At 36.3% G+C, this 25,723-nt stretch overlaps 1 protein-coding gene across 1 annotated transcript; it reads right to left on the bottom strand.

The window, feature by feature from the left end:
• Window positions 1-48: 48 nt before the first annotated feature.
• On the bottom strand, window positions 49-24,980 carry LOC121416001 (28S ribosomal protein S11, mitochondrial-like). Its single transcript, XM_041609430.1, has 6 exons — window positions 24,838-24,980; window positions 18,487-18,614; window positions 17,251-17,276; window positions 11,291-11,365; window positions 3,070-3,135; window positions 49-1,157 (listed from the first exon to the last, which is right to left on the bottom strand). The coding sequence occupies exons 1-6, from the start codon at window positions 24,963-24,965 to the stop codon at window positions 1,050-1,052; spliced, it is 531 nt and encodes a 176-aa protein (XP_041465364.1). The 5' UTR covers window positions 24,966-24,980; the 3' UTR covers window positions 49-1,049.
• Window positions 24,981-25,723: the final 743 nt, after the last annotated feature.

Genomic DNA, 25,723 nt, shown 5'->3' with positions numbered 1-25,723 from the left:
CCCAACTTACTGTCCAAAACTGCAATATTTGACAAGCTTTAACATGGTAGTGAATGACGATTTTCCAGGGCTCTTATGGGTATTTCGGGGGTGAAATCTCCCCCAGCGCCAGTGTAATTTACTTCCCGTTGTATATGAAATAGCGGGGACCCACATACTCCTTAATCATTGTTACTTATCATCGGTTTGAAATTTGAAAAAGATCTCCCTATCCCATCTTCTTGCCTCATAAATTAAAAATGGTCTCATGGATGCAAGTCTCATCAAATCAATAATTCTACAAACCTTTTTGCACCGCAAACATTATTCAAAAGTAAAAAATATCCCTGAAAAAATATATTACACCAATATCTTAACGACAAGCAGAGATTATATGCCCAAAACATCAAGACTAACATTTTAAAGAACTATTATCAGGACTAACATTACATGGTGTAACTGCAAACCTTACCACCCATATGAATACAGTGCAATACATTAAAATGGGCACTGTATTATCATTGAACACTTCTTATTCTTATTTCTGTATCTAATAAGAGCAATGACACAATCTCATGTAATTTACAAACAGATGATGGCCTTCTGACTCTTTTCATCCTAAACAAACATATTAGTGCATACAGTATACTGAAAAAAAAAACCCCAAAACAAAAGTCAATATGCTAATTTATCTTTATGAGAAAAACGTTAAATTGGTGACAAAAGAAGTGATGATATCACTAGAAAGAACATCTTTTATTGGCATTTGAGAAATACCTTGGTCAGATTCCTATAACCAGATATAATAATATATCGGCTTTTAAATAGCACTTCATATATGATACTTAGTACGACTCTCTAAGCGCTTTACAGATATATTATGATTGTTAACCTTTGTTCTAAGAAAAGCTGCAAAATAGTAGTTTAGTTCCACTGAACATCGAATAGGCAAATTGTAAGGAAGCATTTTTTTTCACACAAAGATATAAAAGTTGGGCTGTGTGTTTTTTTGTATACACCCTGTATGGTCCTTACCTGCAGAATGCGAAGAGTTTCAGCTGATTCCCCGATCATAATCTCCTTGCCTTGCGAGGGCGACAGCCATTGTGCGGGACAGGCGTGTTGTCCGTAATAGAAACTATGTCGAGTCCACCCATCTGTAATCCTTTGATAGAGGTCTACAGAAAGAGACAAGAGGCATGGACGAACTTAACGAGTGTAAAGGACATCAGTTATTATCCAAGGTTTATATCTCTCCCTTTATATACTTTTATCTCCTCTTGCGTCCAAATTTCCCTGCTTCTGAGCAAGAGGATAAAAATAAATATATTACCGAAGATATTTGTGGCACCATGAGTTATTAACCCACACAGATTTACTTATTCATCAAATTATTCTTCATCTCATTCTTCCTTTTTCCTTACATAAGGGTAATTTTGTTGTATTCACATCCCATCAATATTTCCCTGAGCATCTCACTGGGATTATTCTGGATAGGATGCCATCCCTCAACAAAATTAATCAAAGATGCTCTCGACGACAGAAATAGAATTGTCTAAAAATAACAAACTATGCTGTTAAAATTTCCTTTCACTTCAAACAACTTAATTAAGGCAATGAACTTGACTAATTGTTTTCTTTTTTTCACGGAAGTATTCACAACATCAATTTATCCAACCACAAACTTAGACCTGCCTCGATAATTAAAACACGAAACAGGATCAGCAAATCCTATTTATTTTCCTTCGAAAAACAGCCCAATAATAGAAATCAGTCATTGACTCATACAGGAGGCTAATATCGGACTACAAATATTTTTCTGGGGATTGACATCATTTTTTTTTCATAATACATCCCCCCCAAAAAAAAGAAATATGGAAAGACCCCTGCAAAGTCGGTACATGAAATTGGCAACACTCAACAGGATGTACAATTTCAAGTGCATCACATGTAGAGAGGCTTGTTCCTGTTCTCCTTTCGCAACAGTTTCAGTTTTCATTCTATACAGATTGACAACATTGAGGGATCATTACCCTAACGGGCTCCCTACGCTCACTCAAATTGGCAACACGGTTGCAGGCAGTTTGGATTTCATCCAAGCTACGCCAGTGCGAGATGAATTGTGAAATGTCGATGATGGATTGCACTCGCATTCAGCAAAGTCACTGTATGCATATTACCAATTATTATTAAAGGTAAGCTTTCAATTTCGGTATCAAGTACATATTTCAATAGAGAGTATTGTATAAGGCTACTGTCTGTGTATGTTTCATTATCACACGTCCCCCTAACAGAAAATTTAAAGGCTATATGCCAGTATGCCACAATCACACATCAACACCGGTCCTGGAGACCAATTCATGAAAGTTAGCAAATCTGAAAAGCTGTTATTATCCAACATTTACCATGTAGAAACAGTTAGACACCAATCAAAACCACAGGAAATTGTGCGATCTGACATATTGTCTTGGACAAGAGCATCCCTGGAAATTAGGTTGGTATGCTCTAGCATAATGTATAAATTTGACAAATATCACCTTCAATTTAGAGTAAAAACCTTTTTTTTCTATTTGCTTGTCAATTTTTTTCTTGGCCAAAATTGCCTTCTGAAAGCCTTATTTTTTTTTTCATTTTTTCTAACCTTTGCTTTCACATATTTTTGCTGACAAAAATCATCTTTATTTGGGGGAAGAGACCCTTTCTTTTACTTTTCTTGTAAAGGTAAATCAAATCAGCACCCCTCTTTAAAAATTGTTCCCAGGCCACTAAAAATAATGAAAGAAATGCTTCCTCAACTAAACAATTAAATAACAATTTCGTAACCACAATACAACATATTGATAACAATAGTCTTATTTATACATGTCCACTAGAATGATAATAATTTTTATTTTTTAACGATTACAGAATTCTACTATGACTATTTTCCAATAGATCAAGCGGGCATTATAATTACTGAACCCAAATTCATGTATTTTCTAAATCCCACCACATCCAAGTGGAGGAGGGGGGGGGGGCAAAATGTAGATTGACAAGCCTGCAAAAAGATGGTAATACGATGTTGGGATTCGATAGAAATAGGTTACGCACCTGACGACCTGGTCCGATTCCTTTGATGACTATTCGAACTGTGTTCATTCCTTTATCCAAAGCTTTCTGCAGGGGGTACATAGAGATAGAAAAAGGATTTTTTGTGGGGGTGGGGGTGGTGAAAAGAAAGTAGAATAGAGAGAGAGAAGAGGAGAAATTAAAAGTAGGGGAGGTGAAGAAAAAGATTATAAGAACGGGTAGGAAAATAATAAAAGAAATATATAAAAATAAAATATTTAATCTTTACGTGTCTGGCATTTGAAATAAAAATCTCATGAATACAACATCTGACAAAAAAGTCAGGAAATCTGATGCAAAGAGTGCATTATTCATTTTCAAATTTCATGCAATTTGCATATGAATGAGAAAAACCTAAAAACTCACTAGAATGTTTTTCCTATTTCGGAATACATGAAAAATAAATACTATGAGCTTTCAGATTTTTTAATATTTATTACAGGAGAATAGCAGAAACACACAAAAAAGGCCTAATATGTTTTTTTTTTTAATAAAAGGCTGAGGGGATTGGGTAGCTCATAATGTAGTTCAATCCATTCACTTTTGTGTGCAGCGCATCTGCGCATGTGAGTTTTGCAGAATTGCGTGAAAGTTTATTACTTGCCACCAAACACGTCAAGAACAAGCTCCCATTCAGAGGTAAAAATACAAATTATAAACTTTCCAAATCACTTTGAAACAGTTTCATAATTCCAAATCAGAACTTATTTTCAAGAGAAATAACAACCACAATTCACAAGATCAGGTATTTATCAGCATATCGATGCTAACCAAACTTAATGTGGACTATCAAAACAGGATCTTCCCACGACAACAGGATTCATATTGTAGTCTTTCCCAACAAGGTTCCCCCTTATTTCAATTCTTAAAAATGGTTCCTTTAAGATCTCCCACCCACTACAATACTAACCATATTATACTCAAGCAACAGCAAGACCAAATATAGAACATGTTGCAATTTGTGGGGGTAAAGATTGAAGAACACGGATGTCCTCTACTATAAATTCCACCTGTATATATAAACTCAAGAGTGATACTTTCTATTTAAATCACCAGGATAAACAAGACTGTTTTCTATTGCAGCTGTAGAGGGCAGGCTTTGTAAAGTCTACCTGAATTAATCAATTCCACTTTAAGGGCTTATCCTCAGTTAAGGGAGTAAAATAATCAAATAACATCTGGACTTAATTAAAATTCTAAGACTTATCTTTTCATCTGTAAGGATTCAGCCAAGTAATGACATTGTTTTCATCCTTTCTTGGCATATTTACAAACTCTTTGTTATTCTTATTATTTTAAATATTTAAGATAATAATCAACAAAACACATATATACTGCTGTCATAATGGGACTAATAACTTAAGTACCAGTATGCTCTGTTTCAAAGAATTGAACATTCAAAATCACATAGGAGCAAATGGGTTGTCAACAATAGCAACAGACTATCTCTAAAGCTGTCCTACAAAGCCATGTCTGCTAGCCTAAGATTACAAAAAGCATTCCATGCAAAAATATATCACCGAACTCACAATACGTGTAGTAGTGTTAGAAATATGTAGAGCCATTTATGAAGTGTTTATAAATACTTTTTTATCCTTGAAACTTTACAAATAAAATTACCCTTGAATAACAGAGCTAGAAGAATGTCATACATTGTACAATCAAGTGTATTGGTTTTTATTTCCAATCAAAAGAGTTTTTCAAAACTGCAACTTGAGAAACATTTTTTTACCTTTTAGCTCCATTATTAACAGTGGCATATCAAAGTGGGGGGGGGGGGGGGGGGGGGGGGTGTCAAGGGCATGTACCCCCTGCAGCACTTGAAGGGGCTGCAAAAGGGAAAACAGACTGTGCTGCGGGGGGGGGGGGGGGGTGGGGGAGGGAAAAAAATAAAAAATAATACTAATGCAATTACTTAGAATTTTCTAGCTGATGCAATCTAGCTAATTCACTATCATGCACAATCCCTTAACTTGCTACTTGAATGTGATATGGCTGATTGGTTGATCATCCAAAGCTTCTAATTTTAAAGCATTTTAATTTTGATTTTCACAGAATGGTAACCCCCCCCCTGAAGGTCTGGTATGGACTAAATCATTGTAAAGCTAAATAAGATAAGGCTTTTGTGTCTACATATTAAGTGATGAATATCTCTTTAGTTGTTGGATATGGTATGAAGATACCAGGGGCAGCAGAGCGTTTTTTTTGGTGGGGGGGGGGGGGAGGGCTGATCATGCAAAAAAATCAGATGGTCATTTATACGGTGAAGCCTCCCCCTTTCTATGGCCACTGGATAAGATCTATTCCTCTCATCATCATGGCATAATTTGCAAACCTGCTTTCAGTGTTAAAGTTGCAATTTTGGATTGTCTATGCATTATAAATCTGAACTTTACCTTTATTATTCAATTGCAATTAATATTATCTACTCATATCACTAGAGTATCTAAAATGCAAAGGGAAAGGGGGGGGGGGGGTAAATATTTGTATTCAACTATAGCTGACCATCCCCCCTCCCCCATTTCCCCACAACTGCCATGACTGCCACTCCATAATCTTAAAACCAATCGAAGCATCTTTACTACATCCAAATGTTTTCCACACAATATTTCCATTTTCACCAATTTCATATCACTAAGGACACTCCAAACAATCTCCTAAACGAAAATTAAGAATATGATTATTATACTCAATGAATTATCGTATTCTACTTGAAAAAAAAATCCGGCAGGACATTTGCTTGCACGATACATTCAACTCACTTTGCCCCGAGGGACCATTATTCAGCTACAAATAAATTACGTGGGCACTTTGCAAATTTCATCTCTAATTGCGTTACTGCTTTTCAGTATGCGAACTAGTTTGCCCTATTACCACATGTGTGGAATAATTGATGTTTACGGCAAATCTTATGCATTGTAATTGGTCATTAATATCTCACAATTCTGAGTATACATATCCATTACCATTCATTTTCAAAAAAGGTTTTCGTTTAAAGAAAATCATCTATTCAATTTTTATGACTCATCACCTGCAAAGCTCTATCTGGAATAACAGGACATACTCTTTATTCTCATATTGTTTTACAAGAAGTGGACCTCAACACTGATCACAGTCCTTTAAGATTTTCAGAAAAAAATTTAATCATTTTTTGTGTAGAAAAAATAATTTCAACAATATTGGCTTGTAGCACTGCTTCCCTTTTTTTGTGGGGGGGGGGGGGGGGGTGACGTGATATGACAATATCAAGCCCACATCAAAATTCAATTAAAAACAACACTGATACAGGAATTGCATCTACCTGTTTTACTCCTCAAAAAGTTTATAAATCTGAATTTAATAAATATTCCTTCCCTTGGTAATAATTAATTTTTCCCTCCTTCGGGGAAAAATAGTAATTGCCAGTCTAACCTCGGATAAATAATTCCCACTATATTTCTCAAAGCCTGATATATTTCTATAATATACTTGTTCAACTAAGTATACTATTTTATTCTGCATCCCCCAACCACCCTTGCAGTTCTCCCCTAGTTTGTTTGTTTGAAGTATTATATTATTTTATGTTTTGTACTTTTGTCAAGTATTTTGTATTAATATATTTTTGCCTTATCCTATATATCTTTGTAAAAAAGGGAACAGCGTTATTTACAAGCTCTGCTATCTGTTTGTTTCCTTTTTTCCTCATCAATGAATTTAGCGATTATGGATTGTTACCTCGTATAAACATTATGCATGTTTTAAAGATTTGGAAAATAAAATAATTTTGAATTGAACTGAATTGACTCTGACAAAAGGTTGTGATTTCTCAAATCACTCTCAAGTATGGAAAGCCAGCAACACCATCATTCTTTGTTTCAATATAACTGCAACCATCATGTTAATGGACCAAAACAACGATGCATGGATGACTATTATGAGGACTTGATTTGAACAAACTCTACATGATGCAATTGCTGGCTTTCCATAACTCAGTTGAATGCATTAAGTATGGCAAGCGAGCAACACGTTTCAATATAACTGCAACCACCATGTTCATGGACTAAAACAACGATGCATGGATGACTATTTTGAGAACTTGATTTGAACAAACTCTACATGATGCAATTGCTGATTTTCCATAACTCAGTTGAATGGATTAAGTATGGCAAGCGAGCAACACCATCATTCTTTGTTTCAATATAACTGCAACCACTATGTTCATGGACCAAAACAACAATGCATGGATGACTATTTTGAGAACTTGATTTGAACAAACTCTCTGCATGATGTAATTGCTGGCTTTCCATAACTCAGTTGAATGGATTAAGTATTGCAAGCGAGCAACACCATCATTCTTTGTTTCAATATAACTGCAACCACCACATTGATGGACCAAAAAAATGATGCATGGATGACTATTTGTCATATTTTGAGTACTTGATTTGAACAAACTCTCTAAATGATGCAATTGCTTTCCATAACTGAATTGAATAGATTAATCACACTCCCTTGCGCATATCTGCTACAGTAACTGAATGCATGTGAAGCAGACTATTCTAGTGCAGGCTGGTGTGGACCAAAAATCACAAGTTAGTTCAAATGGTATTTATTGCTTAACATTCTCTGAAAGGGGTGTTTCACAAAACAACATTGGTGATTGGTGATTTTTTTTACCTGATTGCTAAGAAAGCATGAACGCTTGTAAACAAGCAACCAGAGGACCGACGGCTTAAGGTCCCCTTCGAAGGACCTGGTACTGAGGATTAATGCCTTACCAAAGGGCACTAGCGCACCAAGTGGGAATCGAACCCGAGTCACTGGAATACGAATCCCCGCTCTACCGACTCAGCTATCGCGCCTCCTCATAAGTTGGCAGCAGTAATAACAAGAGCATGATAATTACTATCAAGAATACTCAACACTAGTAACCATTTTGACAAACTCCAGTCAATGAAATAAAGTACAATGGTCGTTTATGTGCCATTTAAAAAAAAAAGGAAAATATTTCAATCAATTCCTGTTTTTCCAAAAAAGTATGATATAGTAGAATTTGCCTCTATACAACCTTTATCTAAAATGCATAGGTGCAGAAATACAAGGCACTTTAAAAATGTTCTACTACAGAGAAAAGTGGGCACTGCAAAATCCACTATGGTGTTTACAAAACATCAGTAACAAAAGGAAAACTCCCTAACAAAGGATGTTTCTATCAATGTTTATCTTCGCTGCAATGAAGCAATACTAAACTAGACCTGAATACCTAAAGTGGCCTTGGCCCAAATGACAATTTAGCGTGGATTATTAATAACACGATGGACTAATTTGGAGAATAGTAGGGAACCGGTATCCATTTCTATGAGTCATAGTCAAAATTTGGCAACAGCCAAGGAAAAAAGATAAGAGAGGAAAATAAAGAAGGTCGGAGTTGAGCAAGCGGGAGAAGATGACACCCATTTGGGGCGGAGGCAGGCGTAAAAAGTGAGTGGGCGATGTCAAGTGACCTCTGCCATTTCAGATTGGGAGAATGAGATGGTAAAGTGGGCGTGCAGGGAAACCTAGCTGCTGCAGCGGTAGTTTATAAACAATGCAAAAATACGTAATAATCCTAATGCAGTGAATAGCATGTAACATTAGCCGAATCAGGGAGAGCGTGGCATGTAATATCAGGATTATTCCTATTTTCATAGTTATTAATCATGTATGAGAAGCTTAACAGCACACAGCAAATGGCAGGGCATATTGATTGCCTATTTCAGAAGAAAGAAAGCAGAATTTCAATAAAAAAATAATATATCGGGTAATACTGCAATTTGGATAGAAAGTGAAAAGAAATTATTCAGAATACAGATTCACTTTTTAAAATCAAAAAGTTGTACATCTAGGATGTTTTAATGAATAATATCGCTTTCGAATTCTGGCTTTAACAATAAAAAAAACAATATTTCAGAATAGAGATAGCAGATCAATGGTTTTACAGTTGAAGATATAGGTAGCCAATTTTTTTTCAAGAGTAATAATGGTTTTGAATTTTTTATGACTGAAAATAAAGAAACACGTTTTCAAAAAAGCAATTAAATTTAGGTATAGAAATAATGATACATCAAAAATCTGGGATGATATGTTATGTAATAATTCTGAAGTATCATTCTTGATTCATCATTGTAAATATGATGGATTCATAACTTCAGAGTGCAAATTGCTTTCGCTTGAAAAGATTCGACCAAAATCATTTGTTTCCAAATGCCCATAGTTCATAAAAAGTCCACTTAAGAAAAAGGCTCGTGTAAAATATATGTGTTTTTCAAATGGTGTATTTAGAGTTAATTAGAAATGCATCACATGATCAGCATCTCCAACACGTGTGGAATCAGCCAGAAAAGCAGTGAATAACATTGTTTTCATGCTGTATCATTTAAATTTCTTCTTAAAATTGTCTTAAAAATGAAATTCATATCAATATTAAACTGTGGGGGCATGGTGGACTAGTGGTTACGATTCTCATCTTTCAATTAGAGGCACATGGTTTCAAATCCCAGCCATGGTGCGTTTTTCTTCAGCAAGAAATTTACCCACATTGGGCTACACTCAACCCAGGTGAGGTGAATGGGTACCCAGCAGGGTTAATTCCTTGAATGCACCAAGTGCCTTTAGCAGTTGGATCTATAGCCGGTGTAATATATAGTATGCCATTCAATAGCAAACTCCATAATTGGCGCCTCGTAAATGCTATAGCCTATGTTATTTCTATTGACTGCTACAAAAATGTGTCTGAATTCAAAACTTTACTGCCTATCCATGCAACTAGAAGTACTCTGAAAATAGCAGTTCTCAACGGAAGTGAAAGAACTCTCACGATCATCATCGATGCAATGTTTACAACCTTCAATATCTGCTGACCTCCAGAAGATAAATTCAAACTGGGGCATGAGCTGTCAGCCAAGGTGTCCTAAATATGGATACAAGATGGCTGATTTGGACAAGGACCAAAACATTCATCAGAGCATACTTCTTGTTCCGTAGATGACAAAATACCGATTGTACAGGCTCCATCTCCACCAGCCCGAGTTTGCTCAATCTTGCGATACTAATCCAACCATCAAGTTTACAGTTATTGGTCAGCAGTGGAATGGTTTGTCCTTTGGATATCTGCTTTGTCAGCTGGAATGATGAAAATTGCTATTTGATGTCAGATCTTCGATTTCAAATGCATGTGTGTGACATTTGTTTGAATGAAATCGTTTCAGAAAAAGGTTAAATAGGCAAAAATATGAACATTGAGACTGAGAATTTTGCATTGGTTATCAAAGAGTCGCTTGAATGTGGAAAAAAGAGAGATTTTCTTACATTTGTGTCTTTTTGGGATTTGTGTGCAAATTCTACTTGGGGAACTTATAGCGCGCAGAGATATTGAAGTGATGCATGAAGTGTGAAATGTGGTAGAAATGTACTGAACAAGTCTACACCAAAATTTCCTATCACGCAAGTCATTTGGACAGTTTGTTGTATTCTTGACCTGTGAACAGAAGACAAACAAATTGGTATAAATTTGCACTTCCTTAGACAATGCCTTACCTAGCAACATGCACGCACTGTGCATTGGACTGTACCCAAAATCATAGCATTCCGGTTTGGACGATAAGCAAATATTTGAATAATTTTGATTGATAACATGAATGTAACATCAAGTGAAGTCTCAAATGGATATTTTCATCGAATTTAATTCTTGGGCTAATAAAGAATGGCCTTAAATACCAAGCGTGACTCATACTCACTTTTGAAAGCAGGCATCATCTGTGACGAATGGCACAGATTCTTGAAACTGAGGGGGAGAGAGGAGCTCTAGGATGGCGGGGATAATATTTAGCTTTGATGAGTTGCATGCATGATTCGGGATGCCAATTAGGCAGAGAAAGCTTCAAAGGATAATGATGAGATATTTCAGATATTACTTCTGGCTGGACTTGGTCATTTGGCTACCTTCTGTACAAAAGTAGCCATCAATATCATGGGTTGATGTCAGCGTAGAAAATAATATATAGAACGAGGGCATATAATAAACAGCTCTTGAAATGTGCGTATCACAATATGGTAATACATCTTCACTCAAGAAAGGACTTGGATATCATTACCCCAGCTTTAGAAATTAGAAATCTTTTTTTTTTATATTGCCCTTCTCATACCTTGACCTTTCTTTACATAGTCAGCCAGATGTAGCTGTACTCACCGAAGCAGCTGCGATAGCGGCTGTTTGAGCAGCAATGGCGGTTCCTTTCTTGGCATTCTTGAATCCTTCTGTTCCCTACAAGATATAATAAAAAAAAGACACATTGACATATTTAGAGTTCCATCACAAAAGCTTAAAACATATGTTCTCCAAGGAAATGATTTATGAAAGGACTGATGTATGTTTTATCCGACAAAGTCTGCTTTATCTGACAGTTACCATAGGAACAGTCAAAGACCAGTCATTCGCGGCCAATCAGATTCAAGGACAGTTGTCTGATCTGAAAACTTGTCCGGCAACGAATGTTGATTCAACGCTCTCTGTTCTCCAGTATAGCGAGGAATTCACAAAAATGAATATAACATTTTGGAATTCACAAAAATGAAAGAATCTAACCACATTTCTGCAGCGAATGGAACTTGCTTCAGAAAAGGAACACAACACAGTGAAATATTCTTATATAATTGGATTAATAATTGATACACATATCACCAACTACTATCAATATGTTCTAACAAAGGCATTAAACTGAGTTTTAAAGATGATAGGCATTGTAGCTCTACTGCTTTTAAAGCATTCTTCCAGGGATTGTGATAAAAGCAAAGGTAATCAAAACAAAACCACATACTGAGAGAATCTGGCTGCACTCGGCGTCAATACATGAAGAATCAATTCCATTTACAACAAACAAAGTCCTATGCATTGTCAATCAGTCTTCTCTTCAACATTCATTTATATTGTATGCAAACTTATGCATGTTTCTTTGCATTTGGCAAGCAGGTTGATGAAAGCATATTCAGGTCACTCTGTAAGGCATTCTTTTTATGGCACAAGCAATGACTATGACTCCAGTGTAGAGGTGTTCGGGAAAATGTTTTTAAAAAAGTTGTCTAGACAGTATGCAAATGAGCCCCCCCCCCTGAAAAAGAATTACATGTATGAAATGATAGACCTACCTAGTATCGGTCTTGAGCAAAAGTTGTTCTTGGTTACCTGAAAACTTGTCAGAGGCTTGTAAGACATAGCAACAACAAATGCTGATTGTATATCTAACACTAACAGGTTTGAAAGGAACATATTGTTTACTAAGTTTCCATGAAAGAAAGATGCATAGATACTAATAAAGAGAATTAAATTCAATACAGATGTCTACATCACTAGTTGCCATGGCTGGCAAGCCTCTCGCTAGTTGTCTTAGTGCTAAGAGCAACTTTTGATGATTTGATTGAAAAGATATGTATAGAACTTGAATATGTTAGTAAATAAGTCTAGATTGATACACTTCCAGTCACCAAATGCCAACTCAACTGTTTCTAACAGACATCTGTGGGGATTTCCCCTCCCCAGAATGCATCAGTAATAACACATCTGCCGTCTGCTTCATAGTGTGAATTACATGTGTTAAATAAATCAATGATCAATCATATATTATTGTTCGATATGGCAAACTTGAAACTTACTGTTGGGAATGTAAAATAGTTACAACCTGTATTCTGATCAAATTAAACCGTGCTGTTTAAAAGCTGCTTAGAATTTAACCAATCCAATCTTGTGGAAAAACTTAGCAAATTATCCTCATTCTTTTGGAAATGTCAACATTGCTTTTGCTGCTTATCTTAGAGGAGAGCTGAACTGATCTAGAACACAACACAACTGCATCACACCATATGGCAATGTGCACTTGGATACTGATAACCGTACCCTTTCACCACAGAAACAGAAATTATGCATTTTTGTTTAAGATATGATAGTCATCCAATCTTTATTTCTTTCAAAAAAAAGAAAGAAGTGCTTAGAAGCATACTGTAAATATTTGTTTTCCTGGCAAATATTGTAGTATGAATGTTGTCAGGATTAGCAGAATATCATTTATTATTTTAATTGGTTTATATTTCCAGATTATGTGATCAAAACATTGCATCCTGGGTAACAATCTGGGAACTATGTGAGTAGGTTGGGCCTTGAGCTGGTGCTGTTCTAAGTCAATATATGGTAAACAGTTTTAAATCTGCAAAAACTTTAACACACAAGTGTCTGATTGTTCCTCTTTTCATAGAGTACGGATAACTTGTCATAACTAAAAGGCTTTGGTACTTCCAAGGTACATGTATGATTTCCAAGACCTACACCCTACCCAAGTCTTTGGCTACACTGACCCACTTGTATATATTCTTGATTACTCTAACAAAATGATCAGGTGGCAAAGCTAGCGTAATTATATATGCATTAGAACCCGAGCCTTTCTGGACCAAGTGGACAGTCCATAGCTACTGTTGTGCAAGGGTCATTATCATTGTGCATCATTGTGCTAATGTGGATTGACCCATCTGATGAATTGGGCACCTGGGATTGAAATACACTAAATGATATATATACACATGTGCTATCTCCACACTGCTGCTCTCTCCATTGACAAAAACGAGATGCGAATTAAGTTCTTAAAGGGGTACTCCAGGCTGAAAATTATCTGGTTTGTAAAGATAGAGTAAAATTAGACAATTGGAACACTAATCATTTTGTCACATCAAATGAAGAATAACTAAGTTATAACAAAGTTACGTGAAGATTTTGAATTATTTTGGTCAAATTGTTCAATGCATGAATATGCATGCAATGAGTGCACTGACAATTTCATCTCCCACTCATTTGTGTATTACAGAAATTATATTTGTCAAATGAATAATTTTTTCCTCAACCATCAAATATCAAAATTTAATAGAACATGATGAAAAAAAAGATTAATATGCAAAACAACCCCAACAAAAGTCCTAGAATTTCCTACCTGCAATTTCTACCTCAATACATATGATATTATGCATGGCAGATTATCAATTAAGCAAGATTAATGAATTTTAGGCCTGCACTTCACCAAAACAGACTGCCATATGGTTAATGACTAAAATAGAGCATAAAAGGGAAATGCATACACGCTAGCTGGCCTACGCCACAGCACCTCCTAAATAACAGCCTACGAGAGCAGTTTCCTGATGTCATGGTATAAAAATAATACCTTGTAAATGGAGCATATGTTGTTTGTATGGAAGGAGAGGTTATTTGCGTTGTTGTGGATGAAATATCACCCTTATGGTTTATTCTCTATATTGTTGTCATCTCTATCACACTGCTTCTACCGCTCACTCTTGTTTGCCTCAATACCCCTCCCCCTTAAAATCCTTTTGTTTTTATTTTGGAAACCTTTATTTTGTCTCTCTACCTTTAACATTATATCCCTCCTACTTTCTAGCAGCTACTCCAACTCCCTTCTCGTTTATTTTAAACTGTTTTTATCTCTATCATTATCTTGAGCTTTCTCATTCTTTTGATTTCTTGTTCTAAATCCATCTCTCTTCTCCCACAACCAATCCACATCAAATACAACATTTCTCAAAATATAATTTCCCCTCTCCTCCAATATCCCCTCTCTCTCTCACTTCCCCTTGTTTACTTCCTCTCTCTCTCTCTCTCCCTCCATCTCCATCAATAACCCCTCAGAGAAAACGAATTCATTGACCCACTTCAGTGATCGCTTCTCCATGACAGACCCTAAAATGACTAGCCTTGCATTTTTCCATATTTTGAACCGACGAAGCGTAACCATGAAAATCGACTCGCTCAACTGAAACAGGCTTTGCTCTTATAAAAAAAATAATAATATAAATCATCTGACAGGGAAGGCTTTTAACTTGTTACTTCAATATAATATGATCCCATAAAAGCAATCCTTCCCCACCTATGTCTTGATTCTCACGAAAGCTAAAAAGTAAAAATTGGAATAAAGCGGTGGTAGTTTGAAATACATCATAGAAATAATAACAATCTAATATCACCAAAAACACACAAAAACTTTCATTTAATATATCGAATTCTCATATATTGTAAATTTTGCTGTGGATTACTGCTCATGAATATTACCCAGTTTACCTGGTTGCAGAAAAATATCCATGTGTGAGCTTTTTTTTAATGTCCTCAACACTGGAAAACTACCTTTGTAAGCTTTGGACAGTATAGATATAAACAGGCTTTGAGAACATCACACAAGCAAATATTTTTCAAAAATACTCAATATGGAGCTCTGCACAGTCTATCTTTCATAGTAAAATTGTATTTTATCACATGGACTTCGACTGACCATTCATAAATTTAGAATACTCATTATCATTCATAATGGGGATATAATGAAACTCGTCTCTTAAAGATAAATTCCAGTTTTGGTAACGATCTCAAAATGACTTTTTACAGAATCTAATATAATGACCACCCAAGTGTCTGTTTGTATGAATAAAAAATATGTGCCAAAGGATTTTGGGAGAAATTGTGTAATTGCTGAGAAATAAGCAAAATAAGCGCGGATTCGGTCACTTCCGTCGGGTCTTTATTCCAGCAATAATAATACACTGTCCCACGTGTGCCTATCTGTGTTGGTGATCTTTAGTGTGAACGTTTTTCAGCGTAGATATCAAGATTTCACAAAGTTCAGTTTATGTAACTGTACCAGATCTAGATCCTCAATGATATTCTGACAATTAAGCCTGGTTTTACAAACTTTCTCATGAAATCAGTGTTTACTGCAACAACTGGCATTTCTCTTTAAATATCTGATAGTGATAGGTTTAACTATCTCTTCTGAAACAGTTGGGGGACCTATTGCATCAGGTGGATGTTTCATAAAGCTGTTCGTAAGTTAAGAGCAACTTTAAGAATGACCGGTGATCCTTTCTTGTGGAAAATGGTATATTCATTTGTGATGGTTTGGGGTGTAAGAAAGGTTCACCAGTCGTTCTTAAAGTCGCTCTTATCTTAAGAACAGCTTTATGAAACGGCCCCCTGGAGTTGTAATCAAATGTAACTCTAAACTCAAACACAACCATCCTTCACAGAAAATCTGCTGACCATATCATTCTTTGTTAATGATATGAGAAGAACTCGAAAGCTCACAAATATCCTTTTTTTCTTTAATAAAGGGAGCGCCCGCTCAAAATCCATGTCCGATCACTTTCATTCGCTTATCCCTACGGCAAGCCCATACATCATACCAATCTTGGAGCTGCGAACAAAATTGCCACTGAGGGTGGGATAGTTTGTCAGATGGCTTCTTTGGTTTGTCTTTGTTTGGTCGAATGCAAGCTGCAGAGGCAAGTACATACAGATCATGTGTGCGCCTATCCCATGTACAGAGATTCCCGAAAGTTGCCCGAGACGGGCCAAGCTTCAAAGTACAGCAATTTCCTACTTTACGCTCCCTTTAATCACAACAGGCCATTTCTTTTAAGCACCAATATTAATTTCACCTGCACTCGAAATATTGACCAAAGCATCACGATTCTACGTCCTGGAAAATAAGAATGGAGTTCAGCACACAGTATGGAGTTCATCTCTGCATACGTCAAAGAAGTGGGTCGTCTCTCCTTACCCACGTGATAAATGGAACAACATAAATCTTACCAAATATTTGTATTAATGCAAACTCAAGTCTTGCAATTAATAGATTTTTAAAATAATTTATTTGTTCTTTAATTCAATTAAGCCTATATCTTGTTTGGTTCACTGGAGACTGCCACTAGTTCTGGACACTGATACCAACCAACACACACCACTGAACCGCTGAAATAAACAAATAAGACAATGACATTGTCAAAAGACGAAGAAATGTAAATTCATTTGGCATACTAAATTTGTTATGTCTATTGTAGTAAAAAGATTCAGACCTTAAATCCATAATCAATTGAAACTTGATATTGTTATAGAAAGTGATAATGATGAGTAATGATAATAATGCTCATGACTGAACACCAATCTAGGGCCCCTGTTTCATAAAACTTTTATAATAACAAATTTGTAATATAAATGGCTAAAAGCTCCGGTAATCCTTCAATCTGAGTGGCTGAAAGTAAATTGGTTTATATAGAAACTCTTCATTTGTTATTCAAACAGGTCTTTTCTAACTTATTGCAAATACTTACACATGAGGTACGTGCTATAGTTCTCCCTGTATGAAGGAATAAATAGGAAGGAGAGAGAAGGGGGGGGGGGGGGGTAGGAAAGAAAAAAAAAAATGAGAACAATACATAAAGACAAAAACTTCAAGAAATTTAATCATTTAACTTAACAAGATTCCATACCTTTATTTTTTAATCCAATTTGGATCAAGTTGTAATTGTTCTGAAAATTTGATAATGCTCTACAGGTATAAAATCAACTTGATTGATAATTAAAATATTCACCTAAATTAACTTGATCTCAGGGCATCTCACCTCTTTAAAACATTACAAAGTGTACGAGAATAATGGTGAATTATGAAGAACTCCTCTGTGGTTCTATCTCATTATATACACATAAATATAATGTGAATCAATTTCATAAAGGATTGTTTTGAATAGAGCTTTCAAATAGAAACCAAAAGCCTATAAGCCTTGTTATTAACCATTCCTTATCCATTGATTAAAAAAAATCTGCAAACCAACGATCAGACAGATAATTTTTTCATCATTTAGCTGATCATTCATATCCTAACAGGAGGATTACTGGCTAGATACATGTATAAACCATCAAAGCCACTGTTAAGGAAAAAAAAATGAATTAATTCTGCAACATTGAACTAAAGTGGTGAAACTCCACGGTCGATTAGATTCAACCGTGTTAACAATTTCAAGAATATCTTTAAAAACGTACAATTTGCAGGTAGTTTGAGGCTTATCTTTGCGCAATTATGGAACATTCATGTGCACTGCAATATTACTCTTTTGCAAAACCAATAAGTGGACTTATTCTTCTTTATTTATTGAATTACTACATATGGCATCTCATCTGATTTGAATACAATATTAGCTTCAAACTTATATGATTCGTCTCAATTCATTCAAACCAAAATTGCTGTTTGGTGCATTTTGCCTTTTGAAGATTCATTGATATAAAACACAAATCAAGTAGAAATTTCAAATCATAAAACCTATCAAACTAATATGAGGGAGGCACGATAGCTCAGTTGATAGAGTGGGGATCTCGGATTCCGGTGACCCGGGTTTGATTCCCACTTGTTGTGCTAGTGCCCTTTGGTAAGGCATTAATGCTCATTACAAGGTCCCTCGGAGAGGACCCTAAGCCATCAGTCCTCTGGTTTCTTGTTTACAAGCATTCATGCTTTCTTAGCAATCAGGTAAAATATCACTACCATTTACCATAATTATTTCAATACTTACCGGTATGATCAGCAACTGATATGTGAGTGTTGTTGTAAGTTGCTTTGATATTGACGATGGGTAGTTGGTCGTATGGTATACCATTAAAGATCAAAAGATTGGTGTCCGATGGAGCAATGAACGTCTTACTGCATGAAAACAAAACAAAACAGACCAAAGTTGCTATTATATTGATTGTATTAAAATAGGCCTACACAGTAATCAAATAAAGCAATAGTATAGTGTTATCTAACTAGAAATATCTACTCTGTAGTGCACTATCATTTTAGTTTTCAGCTGCAGCATCAAGAACCTAGTGTATTTAAGTATTCAATGCTGAGTAGTAGCAGTAGTATTAGGGGGAGGGGGAGAGGAGGAGGAGGAGAAGGGGGAGGAGGGGAGGGGGAAGAGGAGTAGTACGAGGAGTAGGAGTAGGCGTAGGAGTAGTAGTAATAGTAGTAGTAGTAGTAGTAGTAGTAGTAGTAGTAGTAGTAGTAGTAGTAGTAGTAGTAGTAGGAGTAGGAGTAGGCGTAGGAGTAGTAGTAATAGTAGGAGTGGTAGTAGTAGTAGTAGTAACAACAGCAGTAACAGCAGTAGCAGTAGCAGAAGCGTAGTAGTAGTAGTAGTAGTAGTAGTAGAAGTAGTAGTAGTAGTAGAAGTAGTAGTAGTAGTAGCAGCGTTCTCGCCAGAAAAAAATTCACCCATGTCGGGGACTTTTGCTGCCACTCCAGCTCCCGGGGTGGGTGCGGAGCGCGGAAGCGACGGCCTTTTCATGAAATAAAGACGCCAAGGAAGCCCCATTGTGGCGTATTTTTAAGCCCACACAAATGCACATAAATGCTAGGCCTGGGAGTAAACATCGATTGATCAAATGGTTCGATTGGCATTCCGCCAATCACCAATCGATAAGCAAGATTTACCCAAATCGAATGTTCGGCAGATCCCGATTTATGACATTGGGAGAACTCAAATACCCAAGTAATAATAACAATATGACAAGAAAACAATGATGACACTTTATACAGGTTTAAAAATTTACCGAGATAATTTTTCAAAAATAATCAATGATTGTATTACATTCACAGTTACACACCAACATGATTTTTTTTAATCCCACCCAACCTTGCCCTCATACACAAAATGAGTTCATTGTCTGCGTGCTCAAAACAAGAAAACACACAACCAAGCTCACTTGAGCTGATTGGACCTTCGGATAGCCAATGAAACTTTTGGGGAAACAAAGAAGGCAGTGGTTCCCTTATCAGGAGAGGTCATGACTTCAGAAATAATTGACCCATCCCCCATCTGTGTGTGTGTGACGGAGAAAACACAATGAAAACTACATTCCAACATGCGCCCGTCTTCACCGGTACTTTCTCGACTAGTCTCCAAAAATAGACCCAGTTATACATGTAGGTTCAAATGATAAAAAAACGTAATTTTATAGGTCAATTCCATTGTGACTTATGGGACATTTGATACTTTTTTCCACATAACTGAGGTGCATATCTGAAATAGTAGCTGCACAAACATGGATTTACTTTATTAAACTGTAAGAAGAATACTGAAACTTACTACATACAAAAATGTATGCTTTCAGCTTGGTTGCATAGGGTGCTACATCTTCAGAAATGTCATTGTGACTTATGGGACTTCGATGGACCACACAAATTGAGCTCTTTTGTTCAAAGTGCCATATCTATCTCAGTTTTATGACAATGTTCTTAGATTTGGGCTTGGAGATTAACCAGTGATAGTGCTCACTAACAGTACTTGAATTGGACTTGATTCATTTCATTTGTTTCAGTAGTTGTGTGCAATCGTGTGTGACTTATGGGACAAGTGAATGTGACTGATGGGACCCTATCTCATTTCATGGAATTTACATTTCCTCTCGATGACTTTTTAAGTCAAACTTAATTTCTGCATGAATAAATATTCCCTAATAAGATGACATCTTTAATAATTCATACCATTGTGTCAGAAATAAATTCAACAAAGAGCAGAAACATCTTTTCATGCACTTCATATATATAAAGGGAACATTAACCCCCCCAAAAAGCTTCCTAACTTGTCATTAAGCTTTAAGAACTGTAATCAAATACTTGTAAGTAAAAAATAATCAATAGACAATTACAATCATAACTATTTAGCAAACAAATGAACAATTAGAATAAGAATGTACACACTTTCCATTGTGACTGATGGGACATAATGATAGGACATATTGGTTACAGATGGGACAAATGTTGCTTTTCTCTATCTGTCTCATACAGTATGGTAAGAAAATGACCTTTTCGGTGTATTACATGTACATGTAAGAAATTATTACATTAATGCTGCCATGAAGTATATCAATATACTTGTTAATATATTCTCTTTCGTCTCAAATGCTGATATGTTTCATTAGTCGTTGATGTTTATGATAAAACTAATGGATATCAGTGCACATGCAATTTTTTGAAAAAAATATTAAAATTTTGGCATAAATTCTTTAAAAAAATTATTAACTGGACTGTCTAGAAATCGGAGAAAACTGTTGCAATCGATATCTACTATCTAAACTGCATGTACATGTATACTTGTATAGCAAAAAGTGTTTTCATTTACATGGAAGATTTTACCATTGTCTGCAAAAATATGAAAATAATTAATATGAAAATAATTCATTTTCATGAAAAATATAAGATGGCCACCAAAAATTGCCAATTTGGAACCCCATGGGACACGATTTGGAAAAGGGAACATCACAATTCCATTAATTATACACTTCAGGCAATACAAAAAAGTTGGTTAAAAAATATATCATGGGGGTGCACTCTATCCCAAATTCTTTTTTTGCCAGTTGCTTGTGTTGATATGTCATCTCTTTCATAGAAATTCTGAATGCCTGTAAGGACATCATCATTTAAAGAGTACCAAAGTGATGATGTCAGTTGTCATGGTGTAATGCTGTAATGGAGGCCCGGTTCTAAACAATATAACCTCGGACCGTTTCATAGAGCTGTTTGTAAGTTAGGAACATCTTTAAGAATGACTGGTGATCCTTTCTTTGATGCTAAAACATTGCCAATTTATGATGACATTTACCACAAGGATCATCGGTCGTTCTTAAAGTCGCTCTTAAGTTACGAAATGCATTATGAACCAGTGCCCTTTTACAACTCTCAGAATGATGGTAGCAACCAGGGTCAACACACATCACCATTTTTGCAAATACATTTACATGTATGCGTATAGACGATCGTGCAGCTGCAACTCTGTTTAGAACCGGCCGATTTGATGTTCATGACATTGTGACGTCACACTTCGGTCCTCTTTAAATGCGCATGTTCCTTTCTATTGGCAGGCGGCAGGAATGATTCTGAGAAAACTTGATTGCAAGCTTCTGAACAATTTTTTGGCATTTACAGGGGCTTTAACAGCTCTGCTCATAGTAGCCTTAAATGCATCCGAGGACTGGTGCTCTTATTTTGACAGGATCCAGAGGGTCGCTCAACTACAAAATTTGTGACTGATGGGACATTGCAATAGGTTTTAATAGTTTCCATGGAACTACATGTTTATACCAAGTTCACATCATATGTAAAACAGTGGATGCATACTCCAAGGGCACAAGAAAACCAAGAGATTGATCTGGACCTAAAAAATGAATAAAAGCTGGGGTGAAACAAACCCAATTTACCTGTACTCAGCTTTGCATTTTAGCGATCATATTCAGTTTTCTCCTTTCTGGGCTGGGCACACAATGCAAACTTTTTTTGTTGTTGTTAACCAGAGGAGGCACCGCCATGCACTGCCTACATATTCAGACTGTTTTTTCTGACAGTCAGCATACTGTTCTCCAGCTTTTAAGCATTTTTGTCTCTCTCTTTGCTGTCATGGACAGCTTTAAGGTGGCATAGTTTACAAACTGTATACGTGACTTATGGGACATGTGACTTATGGGACTAAAATGTATGTCCCCCTAGTATAGCTATGTCAAGTCCAATACAGATACAGCTTGATTTGTTGAAGCAAGCATGTACTGAGGTAGATAAAAAAGTCCAATACTTGTCTCCAAGAGTCTATGGCAGCATATGAGGGAAACTTGATGCTTAAAACTGTGACTTATGGGACATCAAACATACATACATTGAAATGTATTTTGTGATTCACTGTTTCACTGCAGCATGTAAAACAATACAGCTAATGGTAAATTATTGCTTGGAGGTCACATGGACAGTGGAATTTTTCATCAGCACCCTTTGCTTGCCAGGAGCCAGGGATGGGTGAAAGTTGTACACTTTCTATGAAATCTTAGTACCAAAATGCAACAGAGGGCGCACTGTGTATTTTATGAATGAATGAGGGTATAGTAAATTTTAGTGTGCTTTTGTAAACCTTAAACTGTATACTTATAGACAGTATAAACAAAATTGCTTAGAAAAGAAATTTTTTAAAATGGAAAAATGCAACATTTGGCTGGAATTGACCTATAAGGTATTTCAAATTAAATATTTTGCAAAATATTTTTTTGAAATACATGTGTAGAATCGTGGGCAGTGCCACAAGTGGGGGCGGGGACATGGTGTGGGCAAGGGATGAAATTGTTCAAGAAATGCTCCACCTGGGGTCAGTCTCAAAGAATAGTTCATGAATGAGTTGTTTACATCTTTGGACTTTGCACTGGCAGATCTGGGCTGTTTCATTCATATGCAGGGGTGTGGCACTTGGAGGGATGCATGCATAATACCAGAGTACCAGCATGGATTTAGGAAGGATTTTCATTGGAACAATAAACTGAAAGTTTTAATCTCATTTCATGTAGTTTCTTTTGATATAAATATCATGGAGAAGGGGAAAAAAGTCCTACTTTCATTTATTCTAAACATGTGACTTTGATGGAGATTTCACCATAAAGTAGGTCAACTATTGTGACTTAAAAGACCTGATTCCCGACGAACAATCGAATCATTCGATTATTTTTTCAGGAAATAATTGAATGGTAAAAATGACAATCGTCCCAGGCCTAACATCCATGCACCATAGCGGTCACGCACAGTTCTCAAACTCCTTTGCTATTCGTTCATTGTGTGCAGAGAGGGCGGGATAAAATGACAAACACAGTACAACTCCTTTGCTATTCGTTCATTGTGTGTATAGAGGGCGGGATAAATGACAAACACAGTACAAGTACATGTTCCTTGTATATACAATGCATTTATTCCAAGTTCCACCCCCATCATATCAGTAAGCGCAGCTACCGGTACATGTAGGTCATGGAGCATAGCCGGTGTGATGTGCGGGGCAGACGGGGGAATAGGCAACGGAACGACCGTACCGTGCCGTCATATGCCCGCAATAGCAGCCGCGAGCTAGCTGGGCGCCTTGCCACTTTCCTAGCCGTAGTAGGCCTGTAAGTGGTCTTAAGTTGGTGGGACTTCGGCGCAACCCGATAAATGAAGTTGCTATCACTAAGATGAGTTCATGGAGTGTATTATTTTTTTCTGAATATTTCCATTTAATTTTTCCACGCATGTCGCCACGCATGTCGCTGAAATTTTACGCATGGTTCCACTTGGTCTCCATTTCCGCACGCATGGTGTTTGCACCATGCGTGTTATACACTGGCGAGAACGCTGAGTAGTAGTAGTAGTAGTAGTAGTAATAGTAGTAGTAGTAGTAGTAGTAGTAGTAGTAGTAGTAGTAGTAGTAGTAGTAGTAGTAGTAGTAGTAGTAGTAGTAGTAGTAGTAGTAGCAGCAGCAGCAGCAGCAGCAGGTTTTTTTTATTTAGGGCATAACACATACATGTAATCAACAAATGTCTCTATATGCTTCATAAAATAAAGGAAAGAAAAAGATGTGTTAATGAGTTCACTTCATTGCGTTGAGGTATAATTTAGTAAGTTTTACGAGCTGTTTTGAATTTGGGACCGTTTTAGTTCATGTATATTACCTACAGCACAATATGATCAATTGATTGCCATGAAAGGTACATCATTAAAGCTAGGCTGATGCCAGGGCTGATATTTGATCTCACTACCCTCTATTTGAAAGGTCATAGTCAGAACCAAAAGTCATATTTCAATTAATAGCTTGACAAGTCAAATGTTGCATTATTAAGAAATAATACAGTTGCTTAATATCCCTCTCTATTTTACTGCAAGTAACTACTGTATCATTTTCAATGACTTATAAAATATGAAATTATGAAGTGACTGATTACCTCAGTATTATGCTTATGATCACGTATATTCATTTTACAATTAAATCAACAGTGAACACATGGACAAAATAAACAAGTATGAAATATCACACCAAACAAAGATGAAAGAAAAGGACAGGAAATGATGTCATACAGAAGAACATGACGTGCATACTTGAACTTACACTAAATTCACAAGAGTCCACCCTGTTCCATTGATAACAAAAGACAAGCATTTTTCCAAATATCTATCCACCTTGAAATGTGTACAAGTATGTGGTAGTATTTTCAATGATTCATTGATGGCCCACATGGAGTATATTGATTTGATATCTGGGCTAGGTTTGTATTCATCAACTTTCCTCCCTTTCCTTCATGCACATTCCTAAAGTGACCTTCAATAGAAATTAGGTCAACAATGCTGCAAAGCAAAGAGAGCTGGAAGAAAAAGAGGATTGAAGGGGGGGGGGGGTGGTAAAATGGGGGAGGTGCACTCTAATTGCAGGGATGTAAAATAATTCCAGGACTGTAGTAACAGAACAATTGATTTCTTGATTTAGTCTGAATCCAAACAATTTAGTTTAAAATCCTTTGAAAATAAAAAAAAAGATCTATAGGATTCAAACTTAATCCAGGATGCAGATTGGTCCTCACTACTGTCAAGCTGGATTTATTTCAAATCCCTGCAATTGAGAGTGTGGTAAATAGGGATTGGCAGTGGTAAAATGGGGAGGGGAGATGGTAAAGTGGGAGGGAAGGTGGTAACGTGGGAATGTTAGATGGTAAAATGGGGAGGGGAGGTGGTATTAAATAGAGGGAGGGGTATTAGTGGAAGGGGGATGGTGATGGGAGGGTGGGGTGGGGAGTTATACACTTCTCTTACCCTGAAAATTTGACTTCCAAGGGAATCACCTGCACAATTGGGAATAGTGAAAATTATTCTGAAGGTCCACTGAATGGGATTGCTCTTTACACCCTTACATGTGTAAAAAAATCTATGTGTAGTCCCATACATGCTATTTTGTGTGCAGCTGATGTGGATCGCAGCAAATTTCAATTCATTTTAAAACT

This window comes from Lytechinus variegatus, chromosome 5 (assembly GCF_018143015.1).
Source record: "Lytechinus variegatus isolate NC3 chromosome 5, Lvar_3.0, whole genome shotgun sequence".
Taxonomy (NCBI): Eukaryota; Metazoa; Echinodermata; class Echinoidea; order Temnopleuroida; family Toxopneustidae; genus Lytechinus; species Lytechinus variegatus.
The sequence above is the reverse complement of the archived record's forward strand: the minus strand, read 5'-3'. Positions and strand labels throughout refer to the sequence as shown.